Below are 18,272 nucleotides of genomic sequence, written 5' to 3' on the forward strand. Positions count from 1 at the left end.
CCGATGACTCAGCCAGAGAGACAATCCTTTAGTATTACGGAGACCGTAGTACTAAGAGCTACTTAGTAACTATGTAACTATGACGTGCTGTGCCTTCAGGTTCTACGACTTACGGCCACCATCGCTGTTAATCCTCAAAACAGCCCTCGCCACAGCTACTGTCATGACCGCGGTTTACAGGTCAGGAAAGGAGGCTTGATGGCGCGGCCTCAGTCACACACAGCTGGCAAGTGGCAGAGCTAGGCTGTGAACCCAGGCAACTGGACTCCAGGCCCTTGGTCTTAATTTGAGGCGCAGTGTCTCCTGGGAGAGGGCAGCCATCAGCCTGTGGCCGGGCCTGTCTAAGGAGGAAGCCTTCCCTGCAGACCCCTGCTCTCAACAGCCCTCCCATCCTGCCTCAGAACTCGGCTTTCAAGACTCACCTCACTTGACCCCTCCGCTGAGAAGCCTCTCTGATCTCCCTGCCCCCTCCTGCCCGACGGCAGCCTCAGCTGGGCCTCCCACCCTGGCCTCCTGGCACTGTCGCCCGTCCCTTCCACCTGAGAGCGGCTTCCACGGGCGGGAGTCCTGTCGCTCCCACGCCTGCACAACTCGGTCACACAGACGACTCTCAAAGGACGTCTGCTCGCTCACTCTCTCAATAACAAACTTGCCGGCACCCGCTAGGCGACGGGTCCCTCCTCCACGGGGCTGACATCACATGGGGGGAGGTGGACACAGGAATTCAGAGTGACGGGGACCAGGAAGAAAACCCAACTGTAGGCGTGGGAGGGCCCAACTGGCGGCTCCCGCACACGGGCCACCGCGAGGACCCACACCCGGGGGTCTGAAGGGCAGGAGGAAGCCGGCTGGGCCAGGGTCGCCTTCCAGACAAAGGGACCGAGAGGAGCAGGAACGTGGGCCCTGGAGACACGGGAACCGGCGACTGGGGCGGCGACTGGGGCAGAGCGCGGCGAGTGCGGACGGGCTGAGGCCAGGCCCCGCGGGCCACGGCGGGGACTCTGGGCTCCACTCTGAGAACCACGAGAAGCTGCACCCTGCTCCACGATTACAGCTTCCTCTGGCTGCCCTGTGCAGGGCAGACTTGAGGGGGAGGGACGAGAGCAGGACCAGGGAGGGGCCTGGCAGGAGGTGAGGGTGACGGCGCTGGGGAGGGAGCTGGGCAGAGCGCAGGTAATCCGGGGGAGCAGACCACAGCACCTGTGGACGGACACGCGGGTGAGGGAGAGTCGGGTGCCCCTAAAGAAAACAGTGGGAGTGAGGCAAGCGCCACATCTAGCGGAGCTCGACGGTTTCCCTGTCCACCTACAAACCTGAAAAGAAAAACAGAAGTGTATCACAGCAGTGCCAAATACAACCGATGGGCTCCTGGAAACAAGTTCACGAGCAGAGTGACCTGCAGAGGCTGATGAGGCGGCAAGGAGAAACGTATTTGTGAAATAAGAGAACGCTACCAGTTACGTCCCCCATCACATAACACAGAATCCTGACTTGAGTCAATAAGGCAACACTGGTGAAACAAGTTTAATTTTTACGAAGCGCCCAGTCTAGATACCCACAGTAGCAACTCTAACGCAAGCAGGCTCTGTGGGGCGGGCTCCATGTCACAAAAGACCCCTCACCCCGCTGCGCCCTGCGCCCCAGCGGCACTCAGGCCGCCCACTTCCCGCCTCGTTCCTCCTCACCTCCTCCCCGCAAGGCAGGGACTGCCCCTAAAAATGCCACTTGTGGGTGGCAGCGGCAGGGGCCACACCCGGTCTTGCAGCCCCGTGGTCACGCACTAGGAAGGGCCAGGGCCCCTGCCAGCCTTCTCTCCGCACTTTTCACCGTACGTCTGACTGGGGAGCTCCCAAACTCAAGAAGATGCTCCATCACCGGAATTCCTTACCGGCTGTCCTAACTCGGAATAAGCTGGCAACACGCTATGCTGACTGCAGGGAAAATATGTGAAACAAAAAAAGTTGTCTTCCTTCTGTACAGACCCAGACTAGCATTCCTTAGAGACTTCATTCAGTTCTTATCAAAATAGGAAGTGAACTGGAGACAGTCCACTCAACGCAGGGACACTGGTCCCGGAAGCAACGGGTTATGGAGAGATGGCCCCAGGGCAGGAGGACTCTGCTCTCGGCCAGAGGGAGGGCACCGGGCACCACCTCCTGCCAGAGGGGCCCGGGCTGGGTCCTGGCACAATCCCTGTATCTGTGTGATAAGCTTAGACAAATGACTTCCTCCCTCCTTGCCCCAGACCCCATTCATAAAATGGTGAAAAATCATGAGTGCCTAACTCACTTGGCCACTGGGAAGACTGACCACGATAACCCATAGGCTGTGTTCAATAAACCCCAGCTGCCCCTTCCATCAAAATACATATTTTTTCAATCTAAATAAAGAGTATAACAAACTATTTTACCTAATCCTAGACTACTGAATCTAAGGGATTTCTCTGATGTCTGCAAGAGATTATTTTAAGATAAATAAAAGAAATCCTCCATGACTCCACTCGTTGTAAGCAAACGGAGCCCACTACTGAGAGTGAGCTTACAAGTCAGCTGTTCTTGAGAACACAGCCAAGGCCCCTGCCTTCGAAGCCCCGTGCGGCCACTGCTGGGGAAACGTGCCAGCTGTGCCTCGGCCGGAGGAGCTGGGCTGAGACTGGCTTCCCTGAGGTCTGCGCAGGCCCCGTCTACCCAGAGCTCCATAGTGCAGACATTTTTAGGTTTAGGCAAACCTGGAAAGTCATTCTCAGAGTTAAAAGTCCTAACAAAGCAGTCGTGAGTAACTCAGGGCCTGAGCCAAAAGCCTGGTTTCCCTTTCACTCCGAACTGGTTGTCTTGCATCTGTTCTACTAGGCGTCCGAGCGCAACTCTACCCACACATGTGAATCACAAAGCTGATTAGCCTACACTGCAAGTGAGCCCCAGCTCCAATCAGAACAAACAGGTGACAAGAACAAGGGGACCAAGAGCCACCCCAAAACCTGTGTCAGCGGCTCCAGTGGGGAGGGCTGCAAACCAGCACATGCCACCCAACCTGGCCATCAGGGAAACGTGGCAGAAACACCCACTCAGTTAAAGGGTCAAACATTTTAAATCCCCACAGCAATTTCTTATACTTTTACGTAATTCAAGATAGAAAATGTTTTAAACCCCCACTTTATAATAAACCAAGTGAATAAAATAAGCACCTTATCTAGTGATTAGAGGGAAAAGTCCACCTGATGATTACATGACAACAAACCCTCAGTTTTATCTGTCAAATATACATTTAAGCAACGACAGTTCCAAAGTGTCTCCACTCATTTTTTAGTGGCAGCACAAAGGAATCGAAACACTTCAGTGAGATGCCATTTGATAGAGTCCTTAAGTTCTTGGTGACCCACACCTACCAGGTAATTTTCATCCTGAAAGGCATAGTGCAGCGTGGTGATCCACTGACAGTCCCCATTCACCAGCACATCGCGTTCTTCCCGGAAACAAGCCGTCTGTAAAGAATTGGGGAGAAAGTCGGTCTGTGTCCATCGGGAAAGTGCCCTGCAGAGCACAGTCCCAAGCAGAAAGAGGCTCTGGAGACAGTGTCCCCTGTCCTCTGGGACGCAGGGACCCAGGCGCACCGCCGCCTCCTGGCACCAGCTGGACCTCTGCTCCCTCCTGCTCCTGCAGCCCGACCCTCACCCCGGCGCACCAAGGGCCGCTGAGAACTCACCTCCCCACCTGGGGCTCGCACCCACCCGCCCACACACGCCGCTTCCAGGGCCAGCACGCCAGGTCCACCCCAGCTCACGCGTGCGTTTCAGCTACAGCTTCTGAGCTGCCCCCCATTCCAGCGTCGCCGACTTCTCGGCGTAGCCTGTGGTGTGGCTGCCCCTCATGTCCCGTCCCCTCCACCCCACCCCCATCACAGGACTACAGTTCAGGAGCCACACGGCTGGCGGGACAGGGCACAAACCTGCTTACTGATCTGAGTTACAGATCTGGGTCAGTTATTTTCAAGAAATGTGATTTATTTACAGTATACTGATGCACACGATCCTAACAGGATTCTACTATGAAGATTCATGGCCTGTAGCACACGGGCAAAAGGCCGTCTTCTAGGCTGCTGTGGGTTTTTTTTTTTTTAAGAGCTTTAATACACAGGTAGAATCCGTATTTAAAAGGAACCAGGTCTTTGGCATAATTATAATAAGACGTCCTCTTTCTGGACCACAGAAGATTTTAACTCCTCCTTGTATTTCCAACTTGCAAAGCTTAAGAAAAATAACAGCACCCCTAGGGGAGGGTTTGCACACACAGCACCGCAGCAAGCTCTCCACCTGTTCTCTCAGGGAGTCTCCTGGTGACCTTCAGAACTTGTTTTTCTACAAGTTTTTCTTCTCTAAACTTTTAAAGAGTTTTTTTCTTTTGAAAACGGGATTGAGGTAGATGTGTCCCGTTCTCCTAACTGAAGCAGACGAGAGAACTTAACAACGTCCAGATGTGCAGAGACAAGTGGTTCTGAAACTACCATGGCCCCCAGACCACAGGCCTGGGGAAGGGGCACAGAAAGAAAACCTGAGTCCTGGGGCCGGGGCCAGCCCAGAACCCCCAGTGTCTGGAACACTGTTTCCACCAGATTCTGATCCACATCCTCAAGTGCCAAACTAACAACACTCAGCATAAAGCCCGTTCTTAAACCGGGATCGCCAGTATGGTACCCACAGAGAGGAAATATACATACTGTTCAGTAGTTTTAAGAGCAGATAAACTTTCTAATGTTTTTTATGACCAAAAAAAAAAAAAAAGAACTAAAAGCCCAGCCTGGTCTACAAGTTATGAACTTCCATTGCTTAGTGACTTTTCTACTGCCAACTCTTGTTGAATTCATGCTTTTAAAGATGAGTTTTTGAAGTCAATATTATAAAATTAAATGTTTACAATAAGCCTACTAAGGGCTTCCCTGGTGGCATAGTGGTTAAGAATCCACCTGCCAATGCAGGGAACACGGGTTCGAGCCCTGGTCCGGGAAGATCTCACATGCCGTGGATCCCACTAAGCCCGTGCGCCACAACTACTGCACCTGCGCTCTAGAGCCTGTGAACCACAACTACTGAGCCCACGTGCCTAGAGCCTGTGCTCCACAACAAGAGAAGCCACAATGAGAAGCCCACGCACTGCAACGAGGAGTAGCCCCTACTCGATGCAACCAGAGAAAGTCCGCATGCAGCAACGAAGACCCAATGCAGCCAAAAATAAATAAATAAAATAAATTTTAAAAAAATTAAAATACAATAAGCCTACTAAATGAAATGTGAATAAAAAGATAAATTACTTTAACCAGCACTGTATCTATATTACATTTTTGTATGTATCACACACACATATACTTACAGCCCATCGTACACATTCTAGGATAATAACCATGATTAGCAGACAATCTTGGACTTGGTGCTAAGTATGCCAGTTAAATAGGTTCTGTGTAACCAGATTTACATTTAAAAAGCAATATTTACTTTTTTAAAATGTACTCACTCACGGTGACATCTGGGCGAATACTGACTAGTATGATAAGGTGAGAATCACCCCTCCCTAACCTGAGGACCTCACACACACTTCACTCCAGAGGTTAACATAACAAGTCATATCACGTATGGCTCAGCAATCACCTTTCAAAAATCAATCACTCCTGTAAAAATATAAACTTCAATAGAATTTGCTACTAGTATTTCTTTCCCCAAACACTTATTCCTTTCCCAACTTTCATGCAACAGTAGCTTTTTTCCCCCACAAGAGAACTGCTTCAGTGATTTTCCTGTGTTTGCCAACACGCCAGTGATGACATGCAGAAGGGCTGCCGGGGCCGAGGCTGCAGCACGAGGTGAGGAAGGTGATGGGTGAGGATGGCGGGGAGGACACCAGCGGAGCCAAGAGGGACGGAGGCTCGGAAGGGGGTGGCTGAGGCCGAGTCATGGGCCACCCACATTTCGAGCCCTGGTGGCTCCAAAACTGGTGACGACTCAGTCAACCAACATGCATTTATTGAGCAATAAACAGGTGTAAGACCCGTGCTGGGTGCCACAGCTGCAAAGAGGAAACGGGTGTAGACAGGGAAGGAGGAAAAGCCACACACAGTTTAACATGATGAACCTGAGACGCCGGGGCGGGGGTGGGGGGGTGATGCTGAAGCAGAAGTCCCCGGCGAGGGAGGGAAAACCTGAGCTCAGGAGAGCCACGTGGCCTCAGTGAGAGGCGTGTGTACTGTCCGCACAAGGTGGTGACCGTCATCGGCAGGTAAAAATCCAGAACAAAAGAGGAAAGGGCCACCTAGAATCACAAGGAGGGTTTAGTGACAGGATGAGAGAGGCCAGAAACCACAGAAGGAATGTCCAAAGGAGGAGGTGGCCGATTCTGGAGGGGAGAGCCCCGGGCAAACAAAAGGCAGCAGCGGTGTGAGGAGGGGAACAGCAGCTTGGGCGCAGAGCGGGCACTGAGCCAATCAGAGGACAAAGGACAGTGACGGGGCAGCTCAGAAAGGACAAAGCCAGGAGGCTGATGGCAACGTGCCCTTGGAAAGGAAGGACCCTTGGCTCCGAGGTGAATGTGAAATGGAGGCACACACAGGGCGGGCGGTACAGACAGACACTGGGAGGCAGTGGAGGTGAGTCTGACGAGGACCAGAGGGAGAACCTGTGTCTCAGTGGGGGCTGGGCGTGGGGCTGGGGAGAGTGGGGTCGGGGGCACGAAACAGCCGCCACAGGGATGGACGAAGAAGAAAGAAAAAGCGGGTCAGAGGCTGCCATGCAGCAGCCATCTACTTTTATTTATAATCTTCACTCCCCTCGAGGAGGGAATACAAAACATTTCCAAATTCAATAATTCCTTCTGCAGAGGAAGCAGAATTGAGATAAATGCCTGAAGGGTTTTGTTTTGTTTTTTGTGTTTTTTTGGCCATGCCACAAGCATGCAGGATTCTAGTTCTCCGACCAGGGATCGAACCCGGGCCCCTTGCAGTAGAAGTGTGGAGCCTTAACCACTGGACCGCCAGGAAGTCCCTCCATGGAGGTTTAAACTGCCCCTGCAGACACACCTGAGGGGGAGCTCGTGAGCAGGGCACCTGGTAATGAGTCAACACCAAGGCAGACGGCGCTGGGAGGGGCTGAGGTCCTGTTGACAAAGAGCGGCCTGCTCTTGTCAGGGAAGGAAGGCCCAGATGCAGTCTTACCCAGCTGGGCTTCATCACCCCTTTCCGTACATATAAACCCCTGTTTACTTATTTATTTAATGCTCCACACTTACCTCTGCTCTTTTAAGCATCTCCCACTTGTTGAGGATTTTCATGGCATATATGCGTTCAGTGTTCTTCATTTTGACAACAGCAACCTGCCACACAAATGGGAGTTTAACAAAAATTTAGTTAACGGAACACAAAAGGTCAGCACATTTCATATAATTACAGTGAAATCTTAATTGCCTGGAAACCCTGGAAATTGACCTGTTAAGGAAAGTAAAGTTTTCTATGTGAATAAAGATTTGCCCTTTTAAGCATCAAAACTTGATTTTAACTACACTGCAGCTTGAATGATCTCACCTGCTCAGTCCGAAATGCTTCAGTGCCGAGCACCGGTGCACACGGGGGTCTGCTGGCCTCTACTCTGGTGTGTCTGGGGATTTTCACAGTAATGGCTTTTGAAGTTCGTCAGTGGCTCCCAAGTTCCCCTCCTGCATTCAAGGGCTCCATCCCCGCTCACGCCTACCCGCCTCCACCGATGCCCGTGTCCACCTCTCATGCCATGGCCAGCCTTTGCACGTGCCCAGGCTTAACTCCAGGATCTTTTCTTCACTGGGTTGGTGAGTATCTAGGGGGGCTCTGGAGTGTAACTTGGGCAAATTCACTTCTTTGTGCCTCAGTTTCTACAACTAGAATGGATAACAGCAGGACTGGCCTAAGATTGCTGTGCAGATCAAATGAGTCAACACAGTTAACGTGCTCAGAATGGTTAGGCACATAGTTATTAGCCCTTAGTGTGCTGGCTGTCAGCCATATTCTTCAAGGTACAACTCAAATGCCACCTCTTCCAGGAAGTCCTCTCGGGACTCCTGGTCTTCATCAAATTTCAAGTGAACTCTTCCATTACTACCAACACCAGATGTGATGTCTGCACCACCATATGGTACATCCTACCCTATATAAATCAGTCATTCGTTGACCTAAGTCCCCTTCACAAAACCATAAGCAGGGATAATAACTTCTGAGCCTTTCCTCTGCCAATGGCAGGCAGCCACACAGCAGGGTTGGAACAAAGAGTTCTAAAAGTGAATCACTTACTTCCCTACTTTCTAAACACCACCACCGCACAACAACATCGTTGAAGTGACCATGAGAGCTGACACTCACGGACCACTTCCCATGCCCGGAGCTGTGCCAAGCAACGGACCTGCACCCTCTCAGCTAATCGTCTCCAGAGCCCTAGATGGTGGCTATTTCTAATATCCTTACTTTACAGATGTGAAATCTGAGGCCCAGAGGGGTTAAACAACATGCCTAAGAAGCGGCAGAGGCGCATCCTCAGGCGCGTGCCTTTTAGGACTGTGTTATACTGACAGTCACAATTAGATATAATCCTCCCGGAGCCTGATGACGGCGGGCGGGGCTGGGGGTCCACGACGAACGTGCCCTGACGTGGCCCCAGAGCCTGCAGATGGTCAGAGGCACCTGCCCTCCTCCGCAGGGCTTCCAGCCAGGGCACCCGCCCACGCGTGCACGGAGATCCCCCTCCGGCATCGCCCTCACTCACCCCTCTCACTGCCACTCCAGGGCACGCCACACCTAAGCTGCTGTCTATTCGCTTCGGTCTTAGAAACCACTGACCAAACGCGCTACGACTCTGAATAAATTAAAAATAAATGGTGCGTAAATAAAGGCTTTGTGGGCTCTCCGACACGTCTAAGAACAAGAATTCTGGGCACACACTTTGTCATCATGTTAGAAGTGTCTATTTCTTCCTGGGAATTAGCTATAATCTAGATAGGTGAGATATTAAGAGTTAAAAAAAAAAAGCCACATAGTAGTTACTACACAAAAGGTCTAACTTGGCAAGAATGGTAGAGTTGTTAACCTTTGAGGAAAATAATGAAATTCTGAAAATGACGAGCCTCATGAATGATCCAGGTCTTGCTGGAAATGAGACGCAGAACACAGGAAATTTGATTCTTTACAAGAGGCCTATCAGGGCACAGACCATTTCCAGAAAATATGCAAGATGGCTCTGATAAAATACGTAGAAGGAAAAAAGAAATGTATCTGTCCATGGAAAACATGTATCAAACCAAGAATATGTAGACAAGGACTTCCCTGGTGGCACAGTGGTTAAGAATCTGCCTGCCAATGCAGCGGACACGGTTTTGATTCCTGGTTCGGGAAGTTCCCACATGCCGCGGAGCAACTAAGCCCATGCGCCACAACTGCTGAAGCCCGCGCGCCTAGAGCTTGTGCTCCGCAACAAGAGAAGCCACCGCAATGAGAAGCCCGCGCACCACAATCAAGACCCAACGCAGCCAAAAAAAAAGAATAAGTAGACAAGTAAAATTTACTGTTAAAAAACCAAAAACAACAAACCTTCTCTATTGTACAACGACCTATAAAAGAAATAATTTTTAGAGAATCTTGTTTGGTTTACCAGAAGCTTCCTCCTAGCCAAAAACTTAGTCTGAATTCCTTCAAAGAGAGATGATAATCTTACAAATCTCTCCAAAATTAGACACTTAAGTAAAGAAATACAAATCAAAATAATTTTACAAAACATTAAAAAGTGATTCTGGAACACAACAATTAAGTATAATACCTGATGCTAGCCCAGATCCAGTACAAGAGGGAAAAGGTAAAACAAAGAACATCACTGGGCCAAACTGGTATATGACAGCAGATTGGATAAAAAGCGTTCTGTCAGTTCTAAATTTAAGTTTATGAACTGTGGTTTTGTCGAAGACCATCCCTATGAGAACAGGAACTAAAGTATTAGGGGTAGAGGGCCTTGCTTGACGTAAGCAACGTATCCACAGTGGTTCAGTAAAAATTACACACACACACACACTCACACACACACAGGGAGGGAGGGAGGGAGCAAGCTCGAGCGAGAGCAGCACAGCTATAATATGATCAAGAAAATGTGATAAAATGCTAACAAGAGGGAATTTGGGTAAAGGGTTAGACTGTTTTTGAACCACTGTATTCAGCCAACTGTTCTGTTAATCTGAAACCGATTCTAAACAAAGCTTTCAAAGCTCTGTTTCTTTAAGTCATTCTAGGAACAAGAGAGACGGCAGGGCACAGTGTCTGGACACACAGGCCTTGGGTCACGCAGGTGGGGTTCAAGTGGCGCCCCCACAGCCCGCCCTGGGGCCAGGCCCCCCGCTCCAGCCTTGACTTCTCATCTTGCCAGTGGGCCAGCGGTGGCCAGTGGCCACAAGGCTTCCAGGGGCTCACATCTGTGAGAGTACGCGAGGCCTGGGTTGCCCGGCACGCAGTCATCTGCGGGGAGCTGCTGTCACGCCGAAAGCATGGCCCTGGGCACTGCACCCTGGTAGCTGAGGAACGAACCTCCAGAAGGGTGCCAGGGTCTTAGGAACTTCCTGGGCCGCTGTCCCCGAGATGCTGAGGGGAGGACGAAGGTGTTCTCAAAGCCACTGTGCTCCAGAAAAAAGGGCAATGCCCCAGGACTCCAATCCTTGTTTGAATAATAATCTAGAAACGTTTTGCTAAACTCCACTGAGGTAAGCGTTTCATACGCTCCCCTCAAATTGGACTCCACTAGCTCTTTCTCAGGGGCAGGGCTCTTGAGCAGCCCGTGCCATGGTCTCAGCAGCACAGGTACACACACCTGTGCACCAAGGCGGGGGGGGGGCGGGGCACACAGACTCTCACCCTTCCCTGGCATGTCATTCAATCAGAGCCGTATGTGAAGAACACCCTGGACGCAACAATGACTAAGGGTATCCTCACTTCTGTGATCCACTTGGTGCTGTCAGAGGCAGAGAGGCTGCAGTTGGCCACATTTCAGGTACATGATTACGAGACTATCCCAGGGAGGCAGCGCGGTGGCGGGAATACAAGCCCCAGAGCCCAGAATTCTAGTCGTGGCAGGAAGGCTGGCGCTCGCGTGCAGGGGACCCAGAACGGCCACGGGGCCAGAGCAGTTGGGCAAGGAGGGCTGGCGTGCTGAGCGCAGGCCACAGGGCCCAGGGAGAGACGATGGAGGGGGAGGGGGAGGGGGAGGGGGAGGGGGAGGGAATGCACAAAGCAGCTGCTAAAGCCGGGAGAGGGAGCAAAGGCAAAGGGGGGCTCCGAGAACACGCTCTCTTAATTTGGGAAGAGCTAAAAAGTGATCAATGTTATCTTCGTTAAACTCAGGAACTGCGTTTCACATCAAGTCCTTTGGCAAAGAAGGGCACTAACAGTAACCGCCAGCTGTTCTGACACAGCAATGCTCTCTCCTGTGCTTTCTTTCTTCCTCCCAAAGGCCGCCCGGCTCCTGCCCCCGAGTCTCTCCCTGCCCCTGGCCCCCAACACCCTAACGGGCTCGCTGTCACTGCAGAGCTCCACGTGGGCCCGGGCCGTGCTCAGCGCTGTGTCCAGCAGCCTGGCACAGCTCCTGGTACAAGGGGGCCGGTCGGTGAAAGTACACAGCGAGCTGAACTGGGTTTAGCTTTCAAAGGCTTTCTCTTTCTTCTCACTGAGCAACAACAAAAACCTTCCCATACCTCATCACATCCTACCTAGAGCTCAGAGATCTGTTATTTCTATGCAGAACTCAATTTTTTCCCTGTTGGTGGCCATCGGGAGAGTGGCCACCTGGGGAAGGGTGGGGCTTACAGGAGGTGGAGGCTCTGGAAAGAAACAGGAAGGAACTTTCTGGGGAATAGAAATGCTCTATATAGACTGGGGTGCTGCTTACACAGGTGTAGACATCTGTCATAACTCAAACCATATACCTAGATCTGTGCGTTTTACATGTAAGTATACCTTAATATTTAAAAACAAAAACCCGGGCTTCCCTGGTGGCGCAGTGGTTGAGAGTCCACCTGCCGATGCAGGGGACACGGGTTCGTGCCCCGGTCCGGGAAGATCCCACATGCCGCTGAGCGGCTGGGCCCGTGAGCCATGGCCGCTGAGCCTGCGCGTCCGGAGCCTGTGCTCCGCAACGGGAGAGGCCACAGCAGTGAGAGGCCCGCGTACCGCAAACAAAACAAAACAAAACAAAAAACCAACAACCTCCCTGTCCCGTCCCAGCCCAGAGCTGAATTCGGTCAGGGAGTCCTAGATCCGGGGTCGTTCCGAGGTCGGCCTGGGAGGAGATGCCGTCCCAGAGGACAAGGCTGCCACCAAAGCAGCCCCCCGGTGGCGCTACTTCCCCTCCACCCACTCCTTGGTGAGATTCACTCTTAGCAGTGGGCTGGGGAAGGGGTGGGTATGAAGACCAGGCTGGGTGAGGGAGAGGAGGGTACGAGGACGAGAGACGGGGCTTGCCCCAGAGCGCGGGGCTGGGGTCTGATCTGAGGCCAGGGCAGCTTCCAAGGAAGAAATGAGGGCACGACACACAACTGCCCACATTCACTCAGGCAGGCCAGAGCTTTCTCACTCGAGTATTTTGAAAGCATTTTCGTAGGAATGTTTTCTTTTGGTGTATTCTACTGAAGCCCTGCAAATAAAGTAGGGCTGTCATCAGGTGCTGGTAGCAGAAGAATCACCAAAAATATTGAGCTGTTTGCAAAGCAGATCACAGGCCTGGTTTCCACTCGTGAGCTACTTCAGAACGAAGCAGCTATCTCGTTAAATCCCTGCTTTGCTTTCTTCCACGTATATTTTGCCCAATATGAAGTGTACGCCGTGCACAACAAATGCTGTCTCCCACTCTGCAGCACTTTAGAGTCACGTCCAGCAGGGCTGTGTCGGACAGAGCACACACGCTGCCGCACATGACACAGAGCATCTCATTAACCCACACGCACAGCTCCACAGCCTGGGAGTGCCACAGGCGAAACCTAAGGAGAGGAGTTAATGTAGTTCAGTCAAGCGCCTGACGCTAAACACACCCCGGCGGGCTGGGCTGGGCTGGGCTGGGCGTGGAGCCGGCAGGAGGGACAGCAGGAGGGACAGCAGCTCCGGGCGGAGCGGACCCCCAGACCCCCGCAGGGCGGGTCACAAGGACCCGGTGCACAAGCTGTTCTCCTCCAGACACAGGGGGCGGGACTCACAATCGCATGAGGACTGACGGACGGTGGACGAGCTACGAACAATGAGCACCACTCTGATGCGACCCTTCTTGTATTTTTTTGAAAACTGCTGCCAAGACTTTTCTTTGATTGACAAACGGATGTTTTTAAAAACTTATCTGTCAGAAAGAACTATTTTGGTCAAGACAATTTTCAGGGTAATTCACCAGTCACCAGCTTTTGTTTTTGTTTTTTCTCTCCTTAATTCTATCTTTCAGATTTTATCCACCAAGAACTCTCCAAATGATACCAATAATTTCCTCGTCCCAAAATCAATGTACAGGACCCTAAAACTGCTAGATGGGAGCTGCTAGGCAAAATGAACAAAAATAAGTTTATCTTACCTCACCAAAAGCACCTCTGCCGATTACTTTAATTATTTCGAAGTCTTCTCGATGAAGTTGCATTTCCTTCACCAGTTGTGTAAATGGTTTAGCTACAAATTAAAAAAAGTAAAATTAACAACTTACTCTAAAAAGTTGACAATAGATAAAAATTTAATTGATTGGGGCAGTCCATTAAGTTATACTTTCTTTAGAAAAAACTTTACTTTTTAAATGAATGAATACTTTTTAAGACACTTAATATCTGTAAAGTCATTAACATTTGGAAAGTCGGTATTTATGCCAAATTAACGTGGATGTTCATACTGGCACCTGTATTTCAATATCTGTTATAACAAATACCATCACAACAAAGATCCCCTGGAAAAATCATGAAAGCTGAGCTCTCCCCGCTGGGCACCCGTCTGTTCTGCAGGGCGGCACAGGCACCGGCTCACCAGGTCCGTGAGCTCTGGGCACCACCTGCCAGCTCTCAGGGCCACAGGGCAGCTGGCGGGGGGGACACAAGGCGTTCTCCAAGACAACGGGCAACCACCCTTGAAAGACGCGCGGAGGCCCTGACAGTAACGGGGTCAGGGCTGGGAGCAGCACTCCACACCCACGAGGTCCGCACACACGTTCTTGAGATTCATTCCATGACCATCCACATTTTAGGAAGAAGAAAACTAAGCCAACTTTCTGTGGAAAATGGACTGGGTTGGACAGTGTCTCCCCAAAACTTGTGAATGCGACCTGATTTGGAAGTGGGGTCTCTGCAGATGTAATCAAGTTAGGATGAAGTCACAAACAGGTATGGGGTGGGCTCTAAATCCAGCATGACTGGCGTCTGCATAAAAGTAAGAGATCTAGATCAGAGACACAGGGGGAAAGTCACGTGAAGATAAAGGCACAGATTCGAGTGATTCAGTTACAAGCAAGGAACGCCAAAAACTGCTGCCACCACCAAAGGCTGAAAGAGACAGGGACAGACTCTCCCCAGAGCCTTCAGAAGGGGCATGGCTCTGCTGACACCTTGACTCTGGACTTCTGGCCTCAAGAACTGTGAGAGAGAAGAAAAATCTCTGTGACCTTACGCCCCCAGTTGGTGGTAATTAGTCACAGCAGCCCCAGGACCAGAAGCCCCGCGCCGTGAGACTCCAGAAGCAGCACCTGAGCGCCGACCACCCGCGCTCGGTCTAGCATCCGCTCCACTGCATCTCCTCCACCTTCTCCTCTTTTCACCTTCAGATCTAAATCCCTATGTTTATGCCAACCTTTATTTGTTCTCTACAGATCTTTTTCAAATCCTCCACGATTACAGCTTCGCAACATTCCCATGGCGGGGGGAATGGGCAAAATGTACCAGGGCTCTTTCTGTGTTGTTTCTTATAACTACACGTGCATCTACAATTATCTCCCCCCAAACCTGCAACCTGGTGTTTTCTGGGCTTCTGAGCTCCATATTATGAATCTAACTCCAAATTCTTTTCTCCTTAACTAGTTGCTTAGTACCACCAAGGTTTAACCACCATGGTTCACTGATCCAAGGAATAAAAGCCAGGGTGCCAACTACCCATTGGCACAGAGATTAGGGAAGAGAACACACAGGCCCTGAATTATTTGGGGCGGGGGGGAGCCAGACTAAAGAAAACCCTCGAGCCAGAACTTAAAGGTCACCTATGGTTCACCTTTCTTCCAGATATCACCTAAAACAGCCATTCCCCAAAATCCTCATGGAAATGCAGACTTTCAACAGCCACTGCAGATCACAATCTCTCTTGGCATCTTCTGGGGGAGCCAAATGGCACCTTCCATTTTACTGTGAAGAAAAACAATCCCAACAAATCACCACCAGGACAGCGAGTCTGGGAAGGAGATGACGCCGCTCCGCTCACCTGCGAAGGGCCCACGCCACAGTCACACTTGGTGTGCACTGCCGCAACACTCACTCTGGCAGGGGTTCAACACAGCATTCTGGACTCTTCTACAAAAACCCCAAAGACTCACAAAACCTGCTGGCCAGTATTTTAAACGTGCAAATCAAACAGCAATTTCCATGGAAATCAAAGAAAATTCCACCCATAATTGTGCCAGGAACCACTTTAACTTCACATGTTCCCATTCCAGCCCCTGACCATAGACACGGTCAATGTTTATATAGCTATTTTTGTGTATTCTGCTTTTATTTCATTTCTTGCATTTTTCATGTTTCTATACCACTCAACTAACATTTTAACAGTTGCATAATATTTCACTAAGTTGACACACCAACAATTTATAATTGTGTCTACTGAATGGAGAGGTTAAATGTTTTTTTAAATTATTTTCTTATGGTGAATAAATCTGCAATGAACTTTTCATGCACACAGATTTTTTACTATTTTAAATTAATTTTGAGGATGAAACTCCAGGACTCTCCAAAGGGCACTAACATTCTATCTGGTTCCTAACCTGCCTTCCAAGCTGCATCTCCTGAGTCACACTCCCCTCACAGCCACACACTGACATCTCGTCCTCCTTTGAAATCAGCGGTTCTTTGATGCCTGTCGCGGCGGTGTTCTCCCACATCCGGCTGTGCCCTGTGATGTTAATTATCCATTCATGACACTTGCTCATTAATCACGTCTTGATGTTTTTTAATCAACTGTGTAAGAGCTTTACTTTGGCTCGCTCACACATAACAGCTGTAAACACTATTCCTCCATTCTGTTGCCTCTTTTCATCTGAACTATGCTATTTTTATTTTATAGCAATTATTACTTCCAATAAAAGTATCATTTTTAATAAAATCAAATTCATTTTTCCTTTGTCATTTTCTTAGTAAGGCTCAGAAAGTTGTGACTCGTTAACAGTCTGACACTCAAGCCTAGTTTTGGCCAAATGGCTTTTTAAAACAGTCAACCCATTATTCACCTGCTGTTTAGAGTATGTTGGAGCACGGTGTGAAGTGCTTATCTTAATTTCTAGTGGTAGCGATCTGTGTGTATGTACGTGGTCCAACGATACGCTATCCAGTTCTGTTTACTCCTGCCCTACTTGGCAGGAGGCGGCCCAGGGAAAAGCCCTGGCTTCCTTCCATTCAGGAGAGTCAAGTCCCAAGCGGGACACCTGGTCGCCATGCCATCTTAGGAAAGTCATCTCCTCCTCTGTGACTAAATGTTCTTATCCCTAAAACAGGCAAAAAGTCCCTCCTCCCACCTCAGCGAGGGCTGAGGCAGAGAAGCGTGAAGTCCCTTGTGGCGGATGAGACCTGGCTAGCTTTCTCATCTTTTCTTTCCACATCAACTGTCTTACTTGATGTTCCTCGACAAGTTTTCCTCTTACTCTTTTTATAGAACCTGTTTCTGTCGCTTATGCATTTTACACAGCCCTGTACAATTTCCCTGAAATGCGTGAACACGGATTTATCAGGGCCAGTCTGATAAACGGGGGAAGAACCGTGGAAACACCCCAAATGAAAGCTTGGAAAGATAAAGAAACTAAGAGTCAAGCAACAGGAAATCAACTATGTGAACAAAACCTAATGTTTAAAAACAGACGGCACTAAAAAGGGTCCAGAAGGAAAGCATTATTTTTGGAAAATGTTAGATATTGTCAAACAGTTCTGAGGACACAGTAAAAATATTGCAGTGCTATGTAAAAATCATCAAGGCTGCATTAGCTAGAACCAGAATAGAGAATTAAATCACAGCAGCAGACCACCCTGCGAACCACACAAGTACTGAGAGACCATGAAATCACTCTGACAGGAAGGACTGACACCCGTGAAAAGGAGAGAGAGTGACATTTCAAATGGGGCGTCAATCAGTGTCAACACAAGTTCAAGGTGACCCCACCACACGGACTGGGTAGAGTCAACAGACAGAAACCACACCAGTTATTCGAAGAAAATGTAACAGAAAGGACTGTTACCTAGGTAACCACAAAAGTTGAAAGGGGGTATTTCCCTGGCGGTCCAGTGGTTAAGACTTTGCCTTCCAATGCAGGGGGTGAGGGTTCGATCCCCGGTCGACCCCCAGTCAGGGAGCTAGGATCCCACATGCCCAGCGGCCAGAAGACCAAAACGTAAAACAGAAGCAATACTGTGAGAAATTCAATAAAGACTTAAAAAAAAGAAGTTAAAAGGGAGCACTGGATTATCATGAGACAGCAGGTGCAGGAAGCAAATGCTACGCTTAAGATTGGGGAACCAAAGGCAGAAGCTGGGATTTGTGAAACCTGGGCCAAGGGCCCCGCCCAGCTGAAACTCTGAGGCTCGGCTGCCGTTTACTGGGGTCTCTAAGCACAAAGGCGGGCCCTAACAGCTGGGACCCAGGGAGCTGAGAGGGGCACTCGCCAGCTGATGCTGGGGTCTCTGCAAGTGTGGGAAAATGCCCAAACCGGGACCAGCTGCCCACTACCAGAAGACACTTCCTGCCAGGAGGAGGCTGGCTGCTAAGGTGCCACAGAAGACGGAAGCTGGCAGGAAGCTGCAAGGCCCACCCCCCCACACACCCCCACCTCCCTCTAGCACCTCCTTTAGGCAGAGCCCAACGGGAACAGGGGTCGGAGCCCAAACTGGGTGACACTGGGGTAAGGAGGACGTCCGTCGGGGACAGGAGATTGTTACACACAGAAGGACTGATCACATCAGTAAACGGGTTCAGGATAACGGGGGCCAGCTTCCTGTCAGAAAAGGGAGTTAAGAGAAAGGGAGAACAGACCCTAC

The 18,272-nt window shown here is 50.2% G+C and overlaps 1 protein-coding gene across 2 annotated transcripts in view; it reads right to left on the reverse strand.

The window, feature by feature from the left end:
- CDC42BPB (CDC42 binding protein kinase beta) overlaps positions 1–18,272 on the reverse strand; it is a gene marked incomplete at both ends in the record, with an annotated part of 111,250 nt that overhangs the window by 54,153 nt on the left and 38,825 nt on the right. For both annotated transcript variants that reach the window (XM_079699261.1, XM_079699260.1), the window contains 3 exons: positions 3,386–3,481; positions 7,269–7,352; positions 13,586–13,677. In XM_079699261.1, the coding sequence (XP_079555387.1) occupies positions 3,386–3,481; positions 7,269–7,352; positions 13,586–13,677 (272 nt within the window). The remainder of the gene's footprint in view (positions 1–3,385; positions 3,482–7,268; positions 7,353–13,585; positions 13,678–18,272) is intronic.

The sequence above is a fragment of the Hyperoodon ampullatus genome, assembly GCF_949752795.1.
Source record: "Hyperoodon ampullatus genome assembly, chromosome: 3".
Classification (NCBI taxonomy): domain Eukaryota; kingdom Metazoa; phylum Chordata; class Mammalia; order Artiodactyla; family Ziphiidae; genus Hyperoodon; species Hyperoodon ampullatus.